The 23,415-nt window shown below is 40.7% G+C and overlaps 1 protein-coding gene across 3 annotated transcripts in view; it reads right to left on the bottom strand.

Annotated features, from left to right (window-relative positions):
* SNCAIP (synuclein alpha interacting protein) overlaps window positions 1-23,415 on the bottom strand; it is a 144,467-nt gene that overhangs the window by 40,628 nt on the left and 80,424 nt on the right. For all 3 annotated transcript variants that reach the window (XM_058539252.1, XM_058539263.1, XM_058539274.1), the window contains exon 3: window positions 17,932-18,004. In XM_058539252.1, coding sequence (XP_058395235.1) covers window positions 17,932-18,004 — 73 coding nt within the window. The remainder of the gene's footprint in view (window positions 1-17,931; window positions 18,005-23,415) is intronic.

Below are 23,415 nucleotides of genomic sequence, written 5' to 3'. Positions count from 1 at the left end.
CGTGACACTGAAAGCTATGCCACCAGTGTTTCAAATACTAGCAGGGTCCCCATGGTGGACAGGTTTCAGCGGAGCTTCCAGACTAAGACAGACTAGGAAGCAGATCCTGGCCACTGACTTCTGAAAAACTTGGCCAAGAAAACCCTATGAACAACAGGGGAGCATTGTCTTACACAGTCCCAGAAGGTGAGAGGATGGCGCCAAATGACTGGGCAGGGTTCCACTCTGCCGTACACAAGGTCGCTAGGAGTCGGAATCAACTCAACAGTGCTAACAACCAACTCCACTTCCACTTAGTTTACACCATTCCCCCACGAAAGAGGTGAGATTTCAGGACATGCCCTCCAACTAGGGACCTCCCATCTCTCTCTCCTCTTCCGGGACAACAGCAGCTGGGAAGTATTTAACCCCAAAGCATGTGTTTGTGTCTGTTCTTTGCTATTAGGCACAAGCAAAGAATAAAAGAACCTGAGATGGGGGTGTACTCAGGCTGTAACTTCGGTGACAATCCCTGGCTACCACTGATTCTTGGGGTGCAAGTGCCATGCAAGTTATTAAAAGTTCCCCAAATTCAGACCACTGGTCATTCTTCTTCCTATTGGGATGGGTTCTGAAAGGATTCAGAGAAGTTCTGGAACCAAGACAAGGAAGTGAGAGTGTTCTGAGCCTGAATACTATATGACTGTTGGTGGGTGGGTTCTTTCCCCAAAATGGACCACAATTTTGCATGGGGTTTCAGAGGGTCTGCACTAACTTGTCCTCCTCTGAGGCCTTTCAAGCTCTGGCATTTTAGAATCTAAGAAGAGAATACTATGAGCTGTAGAGGGAGACCTGGATTCTGTCCAGTAAGAAACAGGTATTAGCAGGGAATGTTCCAGAAAGGAAGGAAGGTATCTAGATGCTCTTAAGCTGCTGCTCCTCTCCCCTTTTGTTGGCTCTGGTTCTTAGGTGTACACACTACTTAGCACAGAGCAGACAATTAACAAATGCTAGCATTTGAATTTGAATCTCACTTTGTACAATGCATTTTTTTTTAATTTATTTTTCCCCCAAAGCCCCAGTAGATAGTTGTATGTCATAGTTGCACATCCTTTCTAGTTGCTGTATGTGGGACACAGCCTCAGCATGGCCAGAGAAGCGGTGCCTCGGTGCACGCCCGGGATCTGAACCCCAGCTGCCAGCAGCGGAGCGCGCGCATTTACCCGCTAAGCCAGGGGGCCGGCCCTGTACAATGCATTAAATCTCTTTCTAAATGCCCGAAGTGCATCCTTCTGAGGGATTTACAGCTTAATTTCACAAGAGACAAAAGTCTTGTTAACAAACTCAGAGGAGGGCAGGCCCTGTGGCGGAGCGGTTAAGTGCACACTCTCCGCTACTGGTGGCCCGGGGTTCGGATCCCAGGCGCGCACCGACGCACCGCTTCTCCGGCCATGCTGAGGCCGCGTCCCACATACAGCAACTAGAAGGACGTGCAACTATGACATACAACTATCTAGCGGGGCTTTGGGGAAAATAAAGGAGGAGGATTGGCAATAGATGTTAGCTCAGAGCCCATCTTCCTCAGCAAAAAGAGGAGGATTAGCATAGATGTTAGCTCAGGGCTGATCTTCCTCATTAAAAAAAAAAAAAAAAACACAAACAAACTCAGGAGTGATAATCACCAATGAGAGTTGGATTTTCTCAAGTTATTTATGAAATGTAAATATGCAAAGTCAAAGACTAATTCCAGTTGGTCCATTATAAATTTAAAAGTTTTTCTATCCTTTATATGTCCTTTTCTTCCTAAAAATGTGACGCTATGAAAAATTAAATGTCTGCCAAAAATTTCTGCCAAGCCCTTCTCTCTTCCTTTCAAAAACACATGGTTACTTATTTGAAACAGCAGAGAGATAGCAGACATTGAGTTTATAATGTATAAACATGCCTTTAATTTTATCCATCAATATTCTGAAAAGCTTCAAATATAGTGGGAAAAAATATATATAGTCCTTGACATTTCTAAGATACATACTTATTATTGGGTATGGTATTTGCTAATATTTTGCCAATTACCTTCATTTCTTTGAAACTTCTTGAAAATGTGCATCTCAGGATGTAATAAAAAAATTTTAAAGCCACATTTCTTAGTGGGCCAATACAACGAGTGCATTGTACCAATATATTTATGTATTGTATAAGGTCGGGGGTTCAAAGGGCTACTCTTTTATGTTGGCTTTATTTACATGTGAAATTTTTTCCAAGTGATACAGGGAAATGGATACCATATGTTTCCCAGCTGTTTTGTTCTGACAGGAGCTATTAAGAACGCTCTATGGAAATGAATTCTGTCTGAGTCTTATGAAAACACTTCTTTCCACAGAACGGTCTAGAAACTGAAGAAAGGCCGTCAACGTTAGGCTTGTTCTCCTTCCCCTTATTCAAACCTATGACTTTTTTAGGCTGCGAGTGAAATCTGTGCTTTCTAGTCTGTGTCTTGATTACCAGGAAAAATATTCCAGTCATGAGAAATGGATTATTTAACAGGTTTTCATAAGAATGCTCCAATTTATTACTAAATCATATACTTGTCTGAGAAGAAGGGCAATGTTATGTATATACAAAAGACAAAACTCAGTTTATTTCTCCTAAGCCAGGCAAATGGGTATTTTAAGCACAATACAAGAAAAAGCACTATTAATGACTGGCAAGATTTTCACCTCCAACTCTACAAGTCTACCAAAAATTTCACTTATACTGTTGTCCTCTCCCAACACCATAACAAGTTTCTTATACTACATGGAAAAACAGTTGAGGTTAACTATGGTTACCAAGAAGATTTTGAGGCTAAATTTGTTTTCTGGAAATCATGAATAAATACTTCACATGCTAACAAACTTTAAATCCCTGAAAACTTTATGTACTATCTTATTAGATCTTTACAAGCTTTGTGAGAACAGGGTCTGTGTCTAATTTATCTCTCTGTCTCTCAAAGCACCCAGCAAACTGCTTTATGTAAGTAGGTTCTTATGACTTTTGGTTGAATGGTAAACATGTCTAATATATCTTAAACCTATCTACTTTATTATGTCACAAATTTTCTAAAATCGTTAGTAGGTAAATGAAAATATATTGGAGGCTGATTTACAGGCCATGATTATCTCTTCCATTCTAACTGGCATTTGGAATGTCTCTGACCTCCAGCGAGGTATTTCCAATTGCCTGCTGACCATCCACACTTAGCCATTTATCCAACAGTATTTAATGTGAGCCTAGGATGTGCAAGTATTTGTGACAGGCAGCATGTTCCAGTCCAGGGTCTTTTCCCCCTCTACCCTTACCTGCTTCCTCCCTTCCTCTCCTCACCCAAAACACACACTCTACTCTGTCTTCCTAAACGTAGGCCTGTAAACTGGCCTGGATCACATGACCATTTATGCAGTCTCCCAAGCAATCCATCTCCAAGGCATCAGTGACCATTCTCTTTCCTTGACCCCTGCCCCTCATCCCTCAGGCACCAAGTCTTGCTGTGGCCTGATCCTAAATCCCTCTCAAATCTGGTTCCTCTTCATCCTATTACACTGACTGGACCACACTGGGACCCTCCCACAGCCTCTGCAAGGTTCTTCCTGCTTCCCTTGGCCTCCCTTTCCAGTCTTGAGTTATCTTTCTTCAGCAAAGTCCGATTTTGTCATTTCTTAGCTCAAAAACCTCAGGTGGCCCTGTACAGCTTAAAACAGTATTTCCACTGTGTGGGATGCATATTCGTGCAGTATCTAAGATGGCACACCGGAACCATGCTAAATATCCCTGACTTACAGAGTGAGAAGGAGGTAATATGCCTTTCAACTCTTTCTTGCTCCTAATTAATTTAAGGAGTCTCAATTTTGTGCTACAATAAATTGAACTCCTTTCCAAAACTTACAATCTCTCTTTAAATAATGAGACTGCTGGCCTTAGATTCAGAGACTTTCTTAGGCAAAGAGTTAATAAGAATGTTTTATTTTCATCACATTCATTTTAATGATGACTTTGAATTTACTGCAAGTGGCACTTGTTTTCTATTTACACCACTGACAAAGTTTCTTTTAAAAACAGACTTTTAACAGTAAGTTATTTTAGAAGAATATGCTAAGTAAATAATAGTACAAGCGGTATATAGGTAAAGCAAAAATAACAGAGGTAGACGTTGGATATAACACACATTGTGGAAATAACAGTTGAATTACTAAGGTTTGGGAAACCTTGCCTTTCAGGATAGTAGCTAAATTTTTTAGCATGGTATGAAGCAGTTCTTTTATTTATTTTCTAATTTATCTTCTCATCTCAGCACCCATTGTTCCCACATCATTAATTTTTCCCTGCACACCATTGCTAAACTCACCCTTTCTGGATACACCATGTTCTTCCTTTGAGCAAGCTCCCCCCTCTCCTACAATGCCCTTGCTGCCTTCTCTGCCTGAGATGCAGCCTCATCTGACAAGATTCCCCTCAGATGTTACCTCCTTGGTGTACTTCCTCTGATTCTCCCAGGGAATTGTTGCTCCTTGCTTCTCAGTGCCCTGATAATACTTGCCCCTACCTAGAGCCAGGCATTTCTGAAGTTCTGTTGCAACCACTCGCTCATCCATCTGTCTCACCTTCTCTTTTGAGAGCTCCTTACAGGCAAAGATTGTTTGTGAACCTACTTGTGTTTATAACCAGCCCTCTGTCTAGCACAGCATCTCTCAGATATTGGAGATTAGCAGCTAAATCTTTTAATGAATGAATGAATGAAGGGAGGGAGAAGAAAGGGAGGGAAAGAAGGAAAAAGGGAGAGAGAGAAGGAGGGAAGGAGGGAAGGGAAGGAAGGAAGGGAGGGAGGGAGGGAGGGAGGGAGGAAGGAAGGAAGGAAGGGAGGGAGGAAGGAAGGGAGTATGCTAGACCAAAGATGCAAAGTATAGTAAATAAATATGAGTCTTGTTACAATGAGTCACTCTAGCCACATTGGGCACACTAACTGTGTTGAATATTTCAAGGACAGTGTTAGTAAGCTATTGAAGATGTTCAGACATTTAAAGATGTGCTGCATATTGAAATATTTTTATATATTTCCTTCAATAAGATCTGAGCCTTGATTTCTTCATCTGTAAAATAAAGGGGTTAGACCATACGATTGCTAAGACCTGATCCACCTCTAAATTTCTATGACTGTATGGAATGTCTACAAATAACAGGGCTCTTTATTCTGAGTGACTCACTATGAAACACTATAATTCTTCTGGATCCATGTCTTTCAACGGATCCTCACAAATTTATAATTATGAGGCTAAGCTGATTGCTGACACAGAACAACTCTTTGGCTCTTGAGACTGATAAATTAGTATTTTCTTAGGAAGAGAATGTACAGTTTGCTATTGCAACAGTGGATCCAATTTTCAAGACTGAACGTCAGTGCTGGCTCCCAAAATGTCTATTTTACTTCTAAATATGGAGTTCTGTATACGTATCAGAAAATTAATTTTAGACATCGAGAAAGAAAAGGGGTATATGTTTAGGATAAAATAGTATTTCCTCACTGTTTACTGTTAAAAGTTAAATGAATTCTATTATCCTTGAGAAAGAAAATGGTCAGCTTTAGCTTTACTTGCCTTAAAAATGTACATAATGATACACTTCACATCTATAGCTACTAGAAACCTAGGCACCTTCGAACCTAGGCACCTTCAAGGACATACCTTCTAAGTTCTCCAACATTCCATTTCCTTCCATTTTTACATCTAAGGGAGGGACATTATGATAGATTAGGAGTGTTAATGTTAGAGTCATGAGTTTCCCTAATCCAATGAAAAGTGAAATCTGTAGTAGGCCCACTTATTGCAAATATCTCAGGCTCTGTAAGGAGTGGTGACAGGTGACCTATACCATCTCATGACAACAGGAAGAAGGCTATGGAGTCTGAGTGAGGACTACTTGCTGGAGGTTCTTCTGTACTATCCTTGGAGACCAGACTGTAACCTGATCCTAGAAAGGGTTAGGTTAACTCTGGATTTGGAGAATTGTGTAAGGCCATTATGTTGGGAAGAGCCAATGTGTGCAAGAAATGCATGTTTCTGGAATGTTCCCATGGGGTGCTTGCTCATCCCTTCCACTGATGCCACAGACCCTTCATTGAGGGTCTTGTGAGGCTGAAGGAGAAGTAGAGGACTTTACTCCTGTAAAAATATCAACCAATGATTTATTCACATTAAGATGTTAAAATACTGTTGGAAAAGATTCATTGATTTGCTTCTAACTTCCTTACTTTTAAGTGGCTACTGTTATCAAGCAGCTGTTGAAAGTGTCAGATTCATGTTTCATTATTCCCAGTTCTGCCCAGAATTGTCTGAACTACATAAAACCTGCTCAAGTAACTTTGTGCCCCATCTTTGCCCACTTCTTTGTTCTGTAAAAACTCATGCAAATACTCAAGCCCTTACTACCCTGGATAGAAAAGATACTTCTTCACCAAAGAGGCATGTTCTATCATGAAATCAGACTCAATATTTTGACAACTTTAAACCTTTGGGCTTCAAAAGTACAGTTCACATAGAATAGCAATCGGTGGGTCTGAAAAAAGTCCATGATTTCAGAGTTATTCTGTCATCTAGAAAATATGCTGACCTTCACTTTGACATTAGCAAAACCTCTTGAGTGGATTAAGTCTTGTATTCACTCCAGGTCTATTTACCAGGTTTCCTTTCTTTCTTTCTCTCCCTCTCAGTGCTGAATTGTAGAGAGTGATATACAACAAGGGACAGTGAAAAGGCTCATCAAGCAGGGAAATGCCAAAACAGGGGAGAGCTTGCTCAGTGTGCTTTCTGGAAAGTGTTAGCAAGCTTAGTGTAGCTTCTGGAAAGTGCAGAAACACACTTAGTTTTAACTGAAGGTGGCGATGTTTTACAGTGTTGATCTATTGTCAAGGACAAAGAACACCAAGTTACTGCTCCTTGGTAAGATAGAGCAGGAGGCAGATAGAAGGGGGTGGCGTTTGGAAAATCCCTACTCTCTACTCCCCATCTTCAACTGATGGCTCCCAAAATGCCTGTTTATTTTACTTCTAAATATGGAGTTATGTATCCTTATTAGGAATATAGCTTTAGCCACCAAGAAGTGAAAGAAGAGGGGGTAGGTCTTTGGGATACCAGAGTGCTCCCCTACTGTTTTTCGGCTAAAAGTTGAATGAATTCTATTTTCCATGAGAAACAAAGTGGTAAGTCTGTGAAACCTGGTCCCGTTTTGAGAGGGATGCACTTTAAGATCTCAAGGGGAGGAGAAATGGGAGGAAGAACTAGTGTTGGCCTGCAGCCTACGCTTCATCTTGGCAGGCCCACAAGGTCCGCCCACGGGAGCTCCTGCCTGAGCCAGAGTTCTCAGTTACAAGGCTGCAGAAAGAACAAGGCCGGTGTAGCTGAACAAATCAAAGTGCAGACAGAGGCTCCCCCCAGGATCAACGAATGGCAGAGCCACTCTGCCTCCATCTTCTGGTGCAGTTCAGTATGCGCTTCACGGGCATTATTATAAACAATGAAAAAAAGACTTAGGTTTAAGAATGCCTCAAAATGATATTTCTTAATTGGAATTTTCCTAAAATTTCCTCCACTTAACACTTTAAAATTGCTAATACAATATATCTGTGTAAAGTTCTCTATGTTTCTGAGTAAAAGGCAAGTATATGATTTCATTAGGGGTTTTCACAACAACTCTGGAGGATTGATGGGTAGTTCTTATGTATTCCTACTTGAAAATAAATGAGAACTCAGGGAATTTTAAGTGTTATGTGGAAAATTACATAGCATGCTGACTGCTCAACCAGGACTGAGGTTCCCTGACTCCAACTTTCTTTCCATAACACCGCAGGAACGCCTTATCAAAATTAAAATTATTCCCTAAACACACAATTCACATTTTCCCTATTTGGGTCACATGTAGGCAATGGAATCCCAGAAACCAGTGGCAAAACCTGGTTTACTCATTTCAGATTCACTTTAACCTAAATCCCAAACTGTGCCCTTTGCCTAGATTTTGGTAACCACTGATTATGAAGCTTCTGTGCAGAAGCAAAGTTAGGAAAATGGTTTTTAATAATAACTTTTCTTAGAAACAGCCAAGTGGAAGAATTTCCCTACTTTGTTTATTTTTAGTGGTATCAACCTAAATTTAGAGTCACCATATCACTGAGAATTTGTTCTTTCAGCTGCCAATTCCTTCAACTGGTTCAAGGTGCCAATCTCTAATGTACGCAAGAGATACAGGAAAGTAACAAAGCTTGTTCAGAAGTATAAGAGTAAATGGCAGAACGCTAAAATACTCTTATAGGGTTCCTTCATTCAACAAACATTTGTTGAATGCCTTCTGTGCACATGGTTCCAGGGGTGCAGAGGTGAATGAAATAGACATAATCCCTGCCCTCAAGAGAGAACCAGACAGCAAAGCAAGTATACAGATGAATAAGAAACTAAAAAATGCAAAGTGATTTGAAGAAAACAAATAGGGTATTGGAATACAGAACTGCTGAGAAGCCTCATCACGGAGGTGACATTTAAGCTGAGGATGAGAAGAACACAATTATGTGAGGATTTGGGGGAAAATACAAGAGAAAAGATAATTTTGTGAAGATCTGGGTGGAAGCAAACACATTCTCAAATGCCTAAGGCCGGAGAGAATCTGGCAGGTTCCAGAGCTCTTACGTCTAGAGCGGATTGAGTCTGGGTGAAATGACTGAAGATCAAGTTGGGGGAGGTTGTCAGGGCCAACTCGTTTGGGGGTTTTATTGGTCACAACAATGATTATGGTTTATATTTTAACTGAAATGGGTTATTCCTGGAGGGATTTCATAGAGAAGTGAAATGATTTGCTTTATATTTTAAAATATATCCTTCTGCTTATTCTGTGGGAAACAGGTTATTCCTGGGGTGGGCAAGGATTGGCGGTGAAGAAAGAATTGAGACTAATTCATGGCTGTTAACCCAGATGGAACATAAAGGTTGCCTGGCCTGGCTGGTGGCTGTTGAAATGGAGAGAAGTGGACAGAAGAGGATATACTTTGAACACTGAAGACTAAGGACCTGGTGATGGATTGATATGGAGTATGAGGAAGAGGGAGAATTCTCATTTTTGTCGCTGAGCAGATGTTTCAGTAAACTGAGTGCCATTTACTGAGGAGGGGAGTCTGAGGAGGAACACATTGGGGAGGGGGATTCAAAAATTCCTCTTCAAAATACCATGAGACATCTAATGTATATATTGAGTGGGCCATTATATAGGAGGCTGGAGGACTGGGGCGAGTAGCAGCAGCATGTAAGTGGCATTTGAAGCCAGGAGAATGGATATCAACCTAGAGAGACTTAAGAGATGGAGAGGAGAGAGGGTCCTATGGTATACTTAAGTCCCACTTGGATATTTAAAGACCAAGTAAAGAAGGAGGGGGAGCAAAAGAGATTAAGAAGATGTCAGAGTGTTAGGAGAAAAACAAGGAGAGAGGTGGTATCACAAAGCCAAAACAGGAGAATGTTTCCAGAAAGGTGTGGCCAATAGTCTCAAATAATGTGGAGAGGCCAAGAAAGATGAGAATATCAGTGTCAATGGATTTGACATGTGAAGTCATGACCTTCCCTAGAAAGGTGGAAGTCACAGTGGAGATACTTAAGGTGAACGGGAGGTGGAGGACTGCAGATGGAGGTCCCCTTAACTCTTCAAAGCAGGTTGGCTGTAGATCGGTGGGGGGAAGAAGCAGAAAGAGCAGAGAAGGTGGGTAGGAGCTGCTACAGGCGGTATCGTTTGCTTGTTTTTTTAAAATAGGAGATAATTAGAGAGCGTTTGTATGATGAGGGTAATGACCCCTGAGAGAGAAAGACTTTGATGGTGCAGAGAGACGGAGTAACTGAAGGATCAAGGTGTCAAACCAAATGAAGAGAAGGTATGTTCCAATCCTCAATTATGATGCAAAACCCAAAGAAGCAAGGCTTCCTTTCCCCTCTTCACATATTCATTCATCCATCCATACCTCAGATATACATTTAGCACCAGTGCCAGGCACGGGAGATACCATAATGAACAAAATTACCCCAAAGAGATTTTATTTACTCTGCTAGAGAAAACTGATATTAAACCAGCATCACATTATTAATAATGTTTAAAACATAGATATTTAAAGAGGAGGAAATGTTTAGGGAGCTAGGAAATAATATAATAAGTTGGGGGGGAATGCTGATATAATCTAGGCTTGCACTGTCCACAATAGGAGCCACTAGACACCTGTGGCTATTAAGCATGTAAAATGTGGCTAGTAGTATATGTTGAAATGATAATAGTTTTGATGTATTGGGTTAAATAAAATATATTATTAAATTAATCTCATCTGTTTATTCATATTTTTTAATATGGCTACTTGAAAAATTTTAAATTATGTAAATGGCTTGCATTATATTTCTATTGGACAGTGGTAGTCAGGTGAGGGGGAGTCAGGTAAAGGGGCCGTGAGGAGGTGAACTTGGAGTTGAAAGGAGAAAAGGAAGGACATCCCATGTGAAAGAACATAGCATACTGGAAGAACTGAAAGCAGGGGGAGAGTGGCATGTGAGGAAGCTACTGGTCCAGGAGATCACTCAGGGCCTTGAAGGCCACCTAAGAGAGTTTCCCATTGTATACCTTGAGGACCATCATGGAAAACCATAGCCTGGTTTTGAGCAAGGAGTGACATGATCAGATGTGCATTTTGGAAAAGATCACCATACCTTATCAAGGACAATGGATTAGCACCGAGGTGGCCTAAGGTCAGTGCTTCTCAAACTTGAATACGCATAAATAAATCAGCTGGAGAGCTTGTTAAAATGCAGATTCTGACTGGGGAGTCTGGGGCAAGGCTTGAGAGTCTGCATTTCTAACAAGCTCCCAGGTGATGCTGCTGGTGCTGATGCTGGTCCTGCACCACGTGATGAGATGCGAGGGCCTGAGCCATCAACTGCCATAGAAGTGTCTGGGTTTTTGTAGACAACTCTTGACTCTCTCCAAGGATCCTTCAACTACAAGATTCTAGGGTTCTGTTTCTATTACTTCAGTTTCTTTTATGATTTTTTTTTTTTTGAGGGAAGAGTCAGGGCAAAGAAGATATGTAGACAAAAAGGAGTCATTGAAAATGGGAAGACAAGGGCCATTTCATATTGGGAGACAAAAGAAAAAGGATATGCTTTCAGCAAGTAGTAGGGTGCTCTCAGAAACGCTATAAAGCTAGAAAACTAGTAACAACCCCCGCCCCCAACACGTACTCATGTTCAGTTCTTTCCCTCCCTGCCTGAATGCTCATCTCTGTACTTCCAGTTTCTCATCCTTCCTTATTGCAAATTTCCTTGAACTCATTTCTACCAGGAGATTTCTTTATCAGTTTTGCGGGTGGGGTATATGTTTCTCAGAGTCCAATAAAAATAAACCAAAATAGGAAAGGAGACTGTGAGTCCCTTCCCCTAAATTTTCTCTCCCTCTAATACTGTCTCATTCCTGACTTTCTTAACTCCACAATGCTAATAATCTTTTAGAATATCAGGGAGCTGTGGTGTTTATAGCTATGGTTAAATAAAGAGAAGAAATGTTCAAGTAAAGAGAAGAAGGGGCAAAGATGTAATGTATTTAAACTCTGCTTCTCCAGCCCCTTTCATTATTTTTGACACCAACAGAGTTTTATTTTTAACTTTCCTGCCACCCCCATATTCTCCCACATTGACTTCTGCCCTTTCTCTTGGAAACATAAGCAAAGTGTTAATGCATTAAAGGCAAGCATGGTCTCTCCTTTTGGACAGAAGGGGTAGCTCTACTTTCATGGGTAAGTCCTGTGGTTCATTCAAAATAATGGCCATGTACATTTTGTAGCACCAGAAAAAAGCAGCAGATAAAATTGTCCATACATTATGATTACAACCATATGAAAAATATGCCTCAGGAAAAAAAAATACTAGAAAGAAATATAGTAATTTCGTTTTGGTGGCAGGGTTAATTGTAGTTTTTACTTTCCACTTTTTATAACTGATTATATCATCTTTATAATTATAATTTTGTTAAAGAAAAATAAAAATAATTGTTTTGACTAATATTCTCATCTAGATGTTTTACTGTATGTTGGTTTTTACTGTCATTAAATTAACTGAGATTTTTGTTATAAATGTTAGATTCTTTGCTGTATCAGGTTGAAGTATTGATTCTCTTGATTGAGATCTTAAAAAATGTGTTTCCATCTTCTTTGGAGTCTATTTTACATTACCTCATGTGAAATGGATTAATCAGCAGGAGTTTCGATTTAAACTGCCATATCAACCTTCCTTTTCATGCTTTTAGCATTACATCTTAATGAAATTGAAAACAGGAGGTTTATACATTTAGCATCATCAGTGTCACAGCAGTGTCTAGAGGATAAATTTCACATGAACGTACTATTTTTAGTGCTGGCCAAAATCCTTGAAAATCTTAGAAAACAAATTTTCAAAGGTTCAGGGTTTGTCACAAAATTTGCAAGCACAGGGACTAAAAATGTAGCAAATTTGCAATGCTCTAAAATAGACATCCAAAATGACTTTTACCAGATACCAAGTTTAAAAAGTATGGTTTTCCTTTACTCATTGTCATTCAAGTGATATTACTGAGGTATTAAAATTCCTTCAGAGTTTCTTCTCATACACATCCCAGGGCCATTTATTACTGTTACCTAACTGAGTTTTCCAACCTCAGCGCATCTAAATTCTCAGATGCAAAGCTGCATTAATATTTATCTGCCTTCTTTCATAAGAAAATTATACAATGAGCTTAGCAGATACATATTTTGAAAGACTCACAAGACATTTAAAGCACCATGAATTGAAACAAATGTGTATTTGAATGTCCAATTAATTAAAAAAAACTCAAAGTCAATGAAATTGAATACCTTTGATTTGAATACCATATGTCAACATAACGTATTTTAGTCCTCATTTGGAGAAAACTGTACAGTGGAGTTAACATTCACTGCCTTGTGCTGTCCATGTTTCCTACATGAGTAGCAGGGATTCGGCAGAGAATACATGCAAAAATTTTTCACACATAACATCCTTGCTGCTAATCCTTGCCCCACACTACTAGCCACACATGGTTCCTTGGACGACAATTACTCCTCATTTGGCTCAACATCATAAGGGCTCTGGAGTCAGCAGACCTGGTTTCAAGTGCACTTACTAGGTCCAGAACTTTGGGCAAATTATTTACTCTCTGTGAACCTCAGTTTCCTCATCAATAAAATGGGCATAATAATGGTCCTCCCTGAGAGAATTATTTTGGAGACAAACAAGCTGTTTACAGAAGACCTGACGTAATGCCTGGTATACTGAGCGCCTAAGAAGTGACACAGAAATCTCAATAGCACCTGTGCAGCTCCAAGCACAAGCAAAGTTTGTTCTCAGGCTCCCAATTCCTAGTTCTTCATCTGCCCCCCTCTTCTCCTGGTATCTCCAATACCTTCACACTTCTTTTCAGAACTTCTCTCACAAAAATTTAAAACGCAGTCGTAGTATAGTGTAATGATGGTGAACAGTTTAAAATATTATCCTTGTCAGGGGAAAATATAGATTTCAACAAGAATTAATGCCTTCGGTTAAAGGAAGGGCACTCCCAGGGCAGACTCGTGGGCATTGGTGAGCTAGTGGAAGGTGCAGGAACACCGCCCCAGGCCTCTGACAACACTCCGCCATTTGCCTTTCTTAGAGCCCACTGTGGAGCTGGCCCAGGGTCCAGCGATGAAGTGGGGTGAGCCATAGGCTGTATGTCTCACAGACAGGCTTTCAAGGGTCACCAACAGGCTCATTTGACACGCCTGCTCCTCTCAGAACACTTGAAAAACAGGTAGAAAGGACGAGCATGAGTCTTGTCTTGATAGCCCACTAGGGGAGGCAGGAAAGGTAGATGGTAAGTCCTGGGGACTGATCTGTGGAGCCGACAGGTTCTGATCAGACCATATGTGGAATGACCTCGGGTTCAGTTCTGGCTGCTCCACTTTTAAGAGGGATGCTGGTAAACTGCAGTCATCCACAAGAGAGCAAGAAGAATGAGCAGGACACACTTACAACTGTGGGGGCGAGTTTTAACCTGGAGAAGACAAAACCATGGGTGGCTGCTACCTCCAAACACTTAGTGGCACCCTTCCCAGGAGGGATTGTCCTTCTCTGTGGTTCCAAAGAAGAACCAGGATCTAGGGATGGAAATTCAAGGGACACTGATTTTGGCTGAACAAAAAAATTAACCGTATGGATGGGGGGCGTCATGAGACTGTGAGCCCCCTCTCCCTGAAGTGATGAAGTGCAGGCTGGATGGCCCCAAAGTCAGGATAATAAGGATCACCTTCAAAGATCTGATGGACTTTGGACTACATGATTTTTTTGTCTTTGAAAAAAGTTTTTTATTTATAAATAATTAAAAATTTTTTCATTTGTAAATAAATTTATAGAATAGTTGAAAAAATAAAAACAGTACAAAGAACACCAGTATATCCTTTATCCACATTCATCAATTGTCTACATTTTACCCATTTGCTTTTATTATTTGCACTTTCTCATATTTTCTCTCTCAGACTAGATGATTTTTAGTGTCCTTTCTTCCACTGAGAGTTATGATTTCACATGCTGAGTCTTCTTTCCAGGGAATAGGATTTTAGAAAAATTGGAACCCTGCTGGCGGGCGCTCTTCATGACACTTAGCATAAAATCTGAACTCTGTGTACCACGATCGACCGGGCCCTACAGAGTCTGACTGTGACCATCTCCCCGACCTCCTCCTCACTTTGATCACCACACTGCAGCTACATTGGTTTTCTTTTTCTTCCTCATACATGCTTAGCTCATTCCTGGCTCAAGGGCTTTGCACTTGCTAGTTTCTCTGCCCTCAACATTCTTCACTGGTTTTTACATGGCTGGGTCCTTCCAATACTCTCTGTCCCCCCAAAGCCCCCTCCCTCCCCAACTCAAACAAGTTACTCTATCACATTGCCTCATGTCACCTCTCATCACTGTCTGGAATAATCTGGTTTATTTATTCACTTGTTTGTCTTTTGTCTGTCACTCCCTAGAGTGTAAGTGCTGTGAGAATGGGGGCCTTGTCTAAGTTTTGTTCGTTTCCATGTCCTCAGTGCCTAGGAGAGAGAATACTCAACAATTATTTGCTGAATAAATAAATAAAAGAACAAATGGGTCGAAGAACATCTGGTCAAAGACTTGGTAATACAAGGATGGACATTAACTCTGACAAGCTACACAAACTAGAAAGTGCTTAACAAACTTTAGAAAGGTAAAGAGAACCATCTTTATCTGGTAGAGTATATTCTACATGACAGGAGGTTTGGGGAAAAGTTTCCCCAGAGGGTGCTCCATCCAAAAGAAGATGTGGACTCTTCTCAGAAGCCAATATGCCTTCTGCTGCCATCTGTTTGAAAAGATTACCATAAAGATGGAAATTTGCAAGCACTCCCAGAGCAAACTCCTCCCAGGTGGTTGAAACAAGAAAGACTGGCTGGAGGGAGGGGTATTTCTACATCCGGATGCCCATGGAACGAACTGAGAATACCTCAATTCTTTCAGAAACTGGCTGTGAAAACTTGACTATGCTGAGATTTCTTTCAAAGGAGCCCATGGATAATTCTACAGTGATGCTACAGAAAGATGGATTTTCCCATGTGTTTCTTTTTCCAGAATCATTCTTGCTCTATTAGAAAGTGCTTTACCAGCCTCCAAATAGTCCATCAAACTGCAGGTGTATATGTGATTCCATTAAGAGGCCTAAGTCTTTCCCTCATATATCCATTTCCTGTCAGGTCTAATTATTGCTGATTACCTTGAGCACTGGGTCTTTGTTCTAGGTGAAGTTTAAAAGCTTCTGAACTTGAAACTGGCCTCCATCTTAACCAGAGAAGAAATGTCTGACATCACCTATTGTGGAAGTGGCTAGAAGTCACAAGACCTGGAGAAAATGGAAGGAACCAGTCCTAGGAAAAATTACTTCTAAAAGCTGCAGTTAATTCACTTAATCTGGTAAACAAGAAAAGCTATTTAACAGAAAAAAAGAAATTCACCACTTAATTGTGAGGGAAAATGCTGATTTTTAAAGTTTTAAAAGGATAATATCTGAAAATTAAATTAGGGCCACTAAGTCCAGCTTTCTGAGAGGTAGTAAATGTAATGGATCAGAGGAGAGACTCTGGCGGCAGACTTCCTGGGTTTGAATCCCAGCTCTATGACTTAATTGCTGTGTGACTCTGGGAACAGATTTAACTTCTCTGCTCTGTGCCTCAGTTTGCCGATCTATAATATAAACATCCTAACAGAGATTAGCTCACAGGGATTTTAGGATCAATTGAGCTCATGTAAGTAAAATGCTTACAACAGTACCTAGCACATTAAGTACTGTTAAAGTGTGTGCTATTCTTTCTTCTCCCCTATTCCTCCCCTTCAATTAAAGAAAAAAGAAAATACTATATCTACAAAGTACTTTGAGATACATCATCTAATTTTGATCCTAACGATAGCCTAGTAACATGGGCAGAAAAAGTTTCTTTTTTATTTTATAGATAATTAGTCATAGGCTCAGAGTCATATAACTGATAAACAACTGGACGCCAACTCAAACCCAGGCCTGAGACTGGTGGCCTGTCCTCTGCAGTCTGCTGCCTGTGTCACTGATGGCAGTCAGAGGCTCAACTTTGAACCTGGTGATGCAGTTTAAGGAGACACATCCTGATGAGCCTTAGGGCTAAAGCCTCTGTTAAACCTGATAGAAACCTGAGTGTGTTTGAAATTTAAAAAATTGAAAAAAAAAAAAACTGAAGAGAAATGAAAACTCTTATTTGAAATTAAAACTATCTTCTGATGTTTCTGACCCAAACACTGAAGCATGACTTTCACTCACACAAAAAACACGGAGATAAACAAACGTGGAAAGACTAATTATTTTCCCTGTCTCATCTAAGCAAAATGTCAAAAGAAAACAAACTGTCCAGGAGAAAAGTAAATTAGCTCCATACAAGTCCTTTCAGTCAGAAAGGGCTAGAATTCTAGTAGCTGTATAGGTAAGGACCATCTATTTATTTTTAAACACGATACACATAATTCGAGGATTATCTTAAGCTTCCAATCACCCATGATCCTCAGGATTCTAGTTACTATCAAAGGAGGTCCAGCTTTGGCAAGGTTAATGGTGATGCCTCAGAGTAATTACTTGGAAAAATAATAAACATCATTTCATAGTTTAATGCCATGGTATCATTCATATCAATATCCTTTTTTTATTTTCATTTTTGCCCATCACAGAGAGAAAAGGAGAGAGGCTTAATTTGATTTACAGAGGGAAAAACAACCCTGAATGTACTTTTTTGTCAGGGGTGGGAGGGTATGCAAGGAGAAAAGGTCAACCAGCTGGTTTTCATCTATATGCCATAATTCTCTGTTTAGTTTACACTATTAAACCCCAAAGCTTTGCTTTAATCTTAACTGTTACAGTATGCCTTATTGCAGATTCTATCATGTCGCATCCCTGATAGGGTTTCAGACTTTGGCAAAGCACCATCCCCCAAGCTGGTCCCTGCCATATGGGTAGTAAACGCATCCAACATTTTTTCATTGGCGCCTGTATCATTATGTTTTGTCACCAACGGTTTCTCGGCTTTTCAGTAAATTGCTGCGTATACTGTGGTTTGGGGCTGTCGAGATGATCGCCTACATTTATTTGTATACTGCTGAGTCCTCAGTAGGGCCTCCCTGTCCTGTTAGCCTTTGGAGGATGACTGAACATCTGTTTGTTGAGGGTGGGGGGATGAGTGAAGAAGCCAGAAAAGAAAAAGAAAACAGAAAGCAGGAGCAATGTATGGGGAAACAGCTTCCAGGAGACTCCACACTAACAGTCAGGACAGGAAGGAGAGACGAGGAGGAAACCTACCTGGTCTGTCTTCGCTTTGCGAATCACATCTTCGGCACAGTTCTGGGATGGTCTTGAGTGATGTGACTGAGTACTGAATGGGAAGCCAGAGGAGAAAGGGTATAAAATAGCAGTTTAAAACAAGAGCATTACATTCACTCAAATTGGCCAGAAAATCAAAACACAAGACGTGATACTTGAGTACAACATGTAGATCCAGAAAGTCTACCTAATTTTACCCTAAATGGGCCACTTGGTGATCTGGCAGCATCCCAAACTCTACCTATAAGCATCTGAGCAGAAACAGATTAAAAAGAGGGCTGGACAGCCCTTTTTTGTTTAACAAACAAGGTGGGGTGTAGCCAACAGATGTTCTATCTCCCATCACTTCTGCTACTTGTGGAAGATGGAAGAATTTTCTGACCCTGAGAATTTCCAGAAGATGGCCATAATATTTGCATTCTGAATCCTAAGAGCAAATTTTTGTGTGAAAAGCCAAGGGGAGGAGCACCCAGCTTCCTGCAGCACCCAGGGCAGCCAGCAGCCATATCTGTGCTGATGCTGACTGGACTGTGCAAATGTCCCTAATATTGCCTCTTGCCACAGATTTTACTGTGTGGCATCTGTAATCTCCTTGGGAAATGCCAGGGTAACGTTATAAAAACTGAGAGGACCATGGTTCTGTGTTTGAAAGCTCATCTGGGGGCCAGCCCGGTGGTGCAAGTGGTTAAGTGCGCATGCTCCACTTTGGCGGCCCGGGGTTCGCAGGTTCGGATCCCAGGCGCACACCGACGCACTGCTTGGTAAGCCATGCTGTGGCAGCGTCCCATATAAAGTAGAGGAAGATGGGCACGGATGTTAGCTCTGGGCCACTCTTCCTCAAGAAAAAAGGGGAGGATTGGCATCGGATGTTAGTTCAGGGCTAGTCCTCCTCACCAAAAAAAAAAAAAAAAAAAAAAAGCTCATCTGTTTCACGTATAGATTAGACTGAATTGAAAGAAACCATCTTGCAGGCTCAGCTCCAGCACCAACTCAGGGGCCAGCTATCAGGATAACAAATTATGACACAAGGGAGCATAAAAGCAAAAGAGCTAAAACAAATGTAAAATCAATAGCTATGATTTACGGGGACTACGTTTGATGCCAATCCATCTTTCTTTAGAGAAGGGTGTTTTAAAACAAAATAAATAGGATGACTTCTTTTTTAATCAAAGGCCAAGTCAGGGACTGTCTTCAACCATACTTTAATTCACAAAATACAGCTTCCTAAAAATATTTTGCTCTGTATCTTTAAGAACAATGTCCTTATGTAAATGAGACTGTATAATGAATTACTTCACTGTTGCAAAATTTGAGGGGATTGAGAAAAAACATTTAATCTAGAAGAAAAATCATCATGAGAAACTCATTAGGATTATTCAAGCATTACAAGTGAGGAATGTGTAATCAGGTCACATTTATCGATAAGAAGGCAATTTAGTTAGCTTGATGTTGATAGATGAAGCAAAGTGTCTACACTGGCTCCCCCCACCCCGCAGTGCTTTCCACACGGTATCAGGACAGCAAGACAGAGGGAGGGGCAGTCGTAGCTACTGTCAGTTTGCCAATTGCGTGTCACAAACAAATTAAATTTCCAGTACTTCCAAGTGAAAAATGAAATCTCAGATGACTAATTAGAGAAATTACTCTTACCTGTCTGATGCAATAACATCCTGTTTATGTTGGCTATTCCTCAGAGACTACAGGTGCTTTAGCAAATCCACTCATACTCAGACGGAAGGAGGACTGCCTTTTAAATCAGAAATGAACTTCAAGGATTTTTTTCCTTTTACATTATGTTCTTTGAGGGTCGGGGTAACACAGGTACAGAAGGCATTTTTCTTGTTACTAATAAGGTACCTTATGTTTCTGGCCACATACAAGCTCTCTAAGGAATCTGGTAGCTTCTTGAGACCAGCTGGTACAGGTTAAATAATTACAGTCTATAATTCAATTAAAATTGGGCCTTTTGTTTTGGCTGCCATGTGTCCCGTGAAACACCCTTTGGCAAAGTCTTACTCTCTCTCCTTTTTTTTTTGCTTTCCTTAAGAGGAAATTTAAGATTGATTGTGTTTAAATATAGTTAATGATAAATTCAATTAGGTTGCTCATTGGGCATCATGATACATACCTGATTAAACTGGGTGTGCTGCTATCTGCACTTCCAGCCACATGCACCCTCACTGCCACCTCCCACACCAAAGTCAGGCATGTTAGAATCTCTGATTCATTAGCTGTACCTTCAACTCTTCCTATGTGACCTCAAAGGTTCCTAGTGTGCAGTGAATCTTAATTTGATGAGGTTTAAATTTGAACAGCACAGGCTGCCTGGTTGGTGTGGGGACCGAGCCACAGGCAGAGACTGGCCTAGCTGAGCACCTCATTGCCTCAACCTACATCACACATGGCGGCTTTGCCTCTCCACCCATGGCCATACAGGAAGTCACTTTTGTGAAGGCACATACCTTAATTCTTTGGGAATAATGACCTTGAAGAAAAAGTCATATGCTGCTCCTGGTAATGAAAATAAAAAGTACAGCAATCTACGCAAAGAATGATGTGTTAGCCAGAAAATCAAAGTTTTGGATAATTGTAAGGGTATACGGAATGTCACATTCAGCGATGACTCCAATCTACACTGTGAACAAATCCACCATTCTTTATAAAGATGTAAGAAAAAATCAATTTGTGGATTTGTTTCAGTAAGTACAAACATTGCTCTTTGGATATAAGATAAAGCTTAAGGGAATACTGTAAAGATGGTTAAGTTGTGATGTGAAGAGGTGCAAAGGAAACACACAATTCACAAAACCAACATGCAAAAATGTTTTCATATTTGCAAATCTGGGAATAAGCAAATGACCCAGGAATCTTCCTTGCACTAGTACATTGTGCTACCATCTGGGAGCTGAAAGGGAACGCTTCCCAGGCCTTCATCCCAGTTCACAGGTCAGGTGGCCTTTTATAAGGAGCTGTCAGATTGTCAACCCACCTCATTCTCAGAACAATGGCCAGCTCCCAGGGCAGCACCTACTATCATTTTGGTCCTATCAGAACCAAAGCCCAATGTATCTTCCCCATCTCTTGACCCTAACCCAAGCCTTTATATTCCCTTCCCTTGATTCCTATTATCCTTGGAGTGACAAGGGAGAGAGGGAGCTTACAGTTGGTTGAGAAGCATTATATTTCCTATCTCTACGCTGCTCTCATTTATTCTTTTTCTAAAACTCCTCCAGAGGTTATTCTCTGTGGAAACTATCTTTCTGATCCAAACCTCTTTTCCATTCCTCCATCAAGTCTCAAAAAGAGCCCCTGCCAAAGGTTGACTGGCTGCCTCTGCTCCTTCAATGTAACTGTGCATTCAAAGTTTAGTTCTCCTTCTGTTCCTTTACTCTGGGTCCTCCTTGCCTGCAATGCCTTCCTTTGGCCAGACAAATGCCACTGTTCTGCAAGGCCAGCTTGTGTTCCGCCTTCTCCATGAAACCCTGGCTGACCGCTTCAGCCCTTACTGACCCTAGTCTTTTCTGCCCTTGGTAAAGCACCACCTAGCCGTGTGCTCTGTTGTTTCCTTTGTGTTCGTGTTAGGTCCCCCAAATGCCCGAGGGAAAGGAGGAAATCTTTGACTTGTATATATGCATGGCACACAGTGATTTCTTAACTGTTTGACTGAAATACCAAGATGCACACATTTGACTAATCCCTGGGCATAGTAACATAGATCTTCAAAGGAGTTCTTTCATATTTAGGTAGTAAGTGGGAATTTCCTCCACGCTTCCATACTTACACTAGAATTAATTAGCTTTCTAAAATGTAAATTTGACTAAGGTGCTTCTCTCTTTGAAATCTTCCAGTGGCTCTGCATAACCTATAGGGCAAAGACCACATGCCTTACCATGGCACATGAAATCCTCCATGAGCTCCACTGTCCCCTTCTCTTTGATTGTGGTAATACCAAATTTCTTGTCGATTCCCTATCTACTGTTTTACCTGTCTATACCTTTATGCATGCTATTCCATATATCTGGAATGCCGTTCCATCCATTTTACTAGGCAAATGCTTTTTAATTCACCAAGCTTTGCTTGGTTATCATTTCTACAAAATCTTTTCTGACCCTCCCAGATGGAAGTAATGCCAGCTTTCAAAGTGTGGTCTCCTGACCAGAGGCATCAACACCATCTACGAACTTGTTAGGAATTCTCATTCTTGGGCCGCTTCCCAGAAACTCTGAGGGCAGGGCCCAGCAATCTGTGTTTTTTACAAGCCATCCAGGTGACTCTGATGTATAATGAAATTCAAGCACCGCTGCTCTATATTATTACCTTATCCGAGGCATATGTCCATTACAGAATCCATCACATGACATTTCACCCGTATGTTTATGTAATTGCTTTTCTGCTTTCTGAGGGTGTAGACAATATTTTATTTACCAAAGATACTAGGTACTTATTGAACTGAATAAAATGAATTCCCCTATGGAGCCCAAGATTTTAGTGGCAATAATAATAGTAATAATGATAGTAGTTAATATTAATATAGCACTAATCTTCTTAGAAAAACGCATAATTACAAGACCAGCAATGTAATCACGGTATATTTAAAAGAAAAAACACTTCTAATACATTAATAGTATGAGTGCTGGCTGATGCCTTAGCCTTTTGTATGAAGAACAATGGATATGCCAGAAGATCTGGATTCAAGACCCAGTTCTGACACTTACTAACTCTGTGGTTCTGGAAAAATAAATCATTTCATATCTCTGGGGCACAGTTTTCTTATCCATAAAACACAGATAATTGTATGAGATAATGTAAGTGAAGTCAATTTGCAAGCTGTAAAATGAGGTTAAATGTTTTTGTCTCTTCTCTGTAACCTGCTTTCCATGTGTATACCACAGCCCTTCTCTCATGTTCATTCCTCTGATTTTAAGCTCAGTAGATCAAGATGTGAGAATTAACGAGGCAGGAGGAGGGGGGCTAAACTGGGACTAGAAGGGAAAGGAAGGATAGCTCAGCCAGTCCCAGCACGTTATTTGGCTTCTCTTTGGTCTTTCCTCATCCAAGAAAGTCCGTGGCCAAGCGCTGACACTGAAACTTAGCTTCGCAAACTACATAGAGTTGATATGACGTAAGACACTCCTACACATCCCAGCCTACGCCAGTCAATTTTGTCACTCTGCCATGCAAAATAGCTTGAACACGCATGAAATTCATAATAACAGTGTGTGATTTTTGCACTGGGCTATGGGGATTGCTGACTACCCCAGATATTTTCAGGGCCGAAGAGCTTTGGCCCCCGCTCCTGAAAACTAGAGCCAGTTGGGTGAACAAGCAGACATTACTCAAATGGTAATGAGCCACAGAAAATGAAAGAACTAAATCCCAAGTACCTTTTCAAGCTAGGGACTTTGAAACAACTAAGGTCCCATTAAGTTTCCAAAAGAAACAATTAAACCAGTCATCCAAACA

Source organism: Diceros bicornis, chromosome 1 (assembly GCF_020826845.1).
Source record: "Diceros bicornis minor isolate mBicDic1 chromosome 1, mDicBic1.mat.cur, whole genome shotgun sequence".
NCBI lineage: Eukaryota > Metazoa > Chordata > Mammalia > Perissodactyla > Rhinocerotidae > Diceros > Diceros bicornis.
This window is presented reverse-complemented; position numbering and strand designations above follow the sequence as displayed.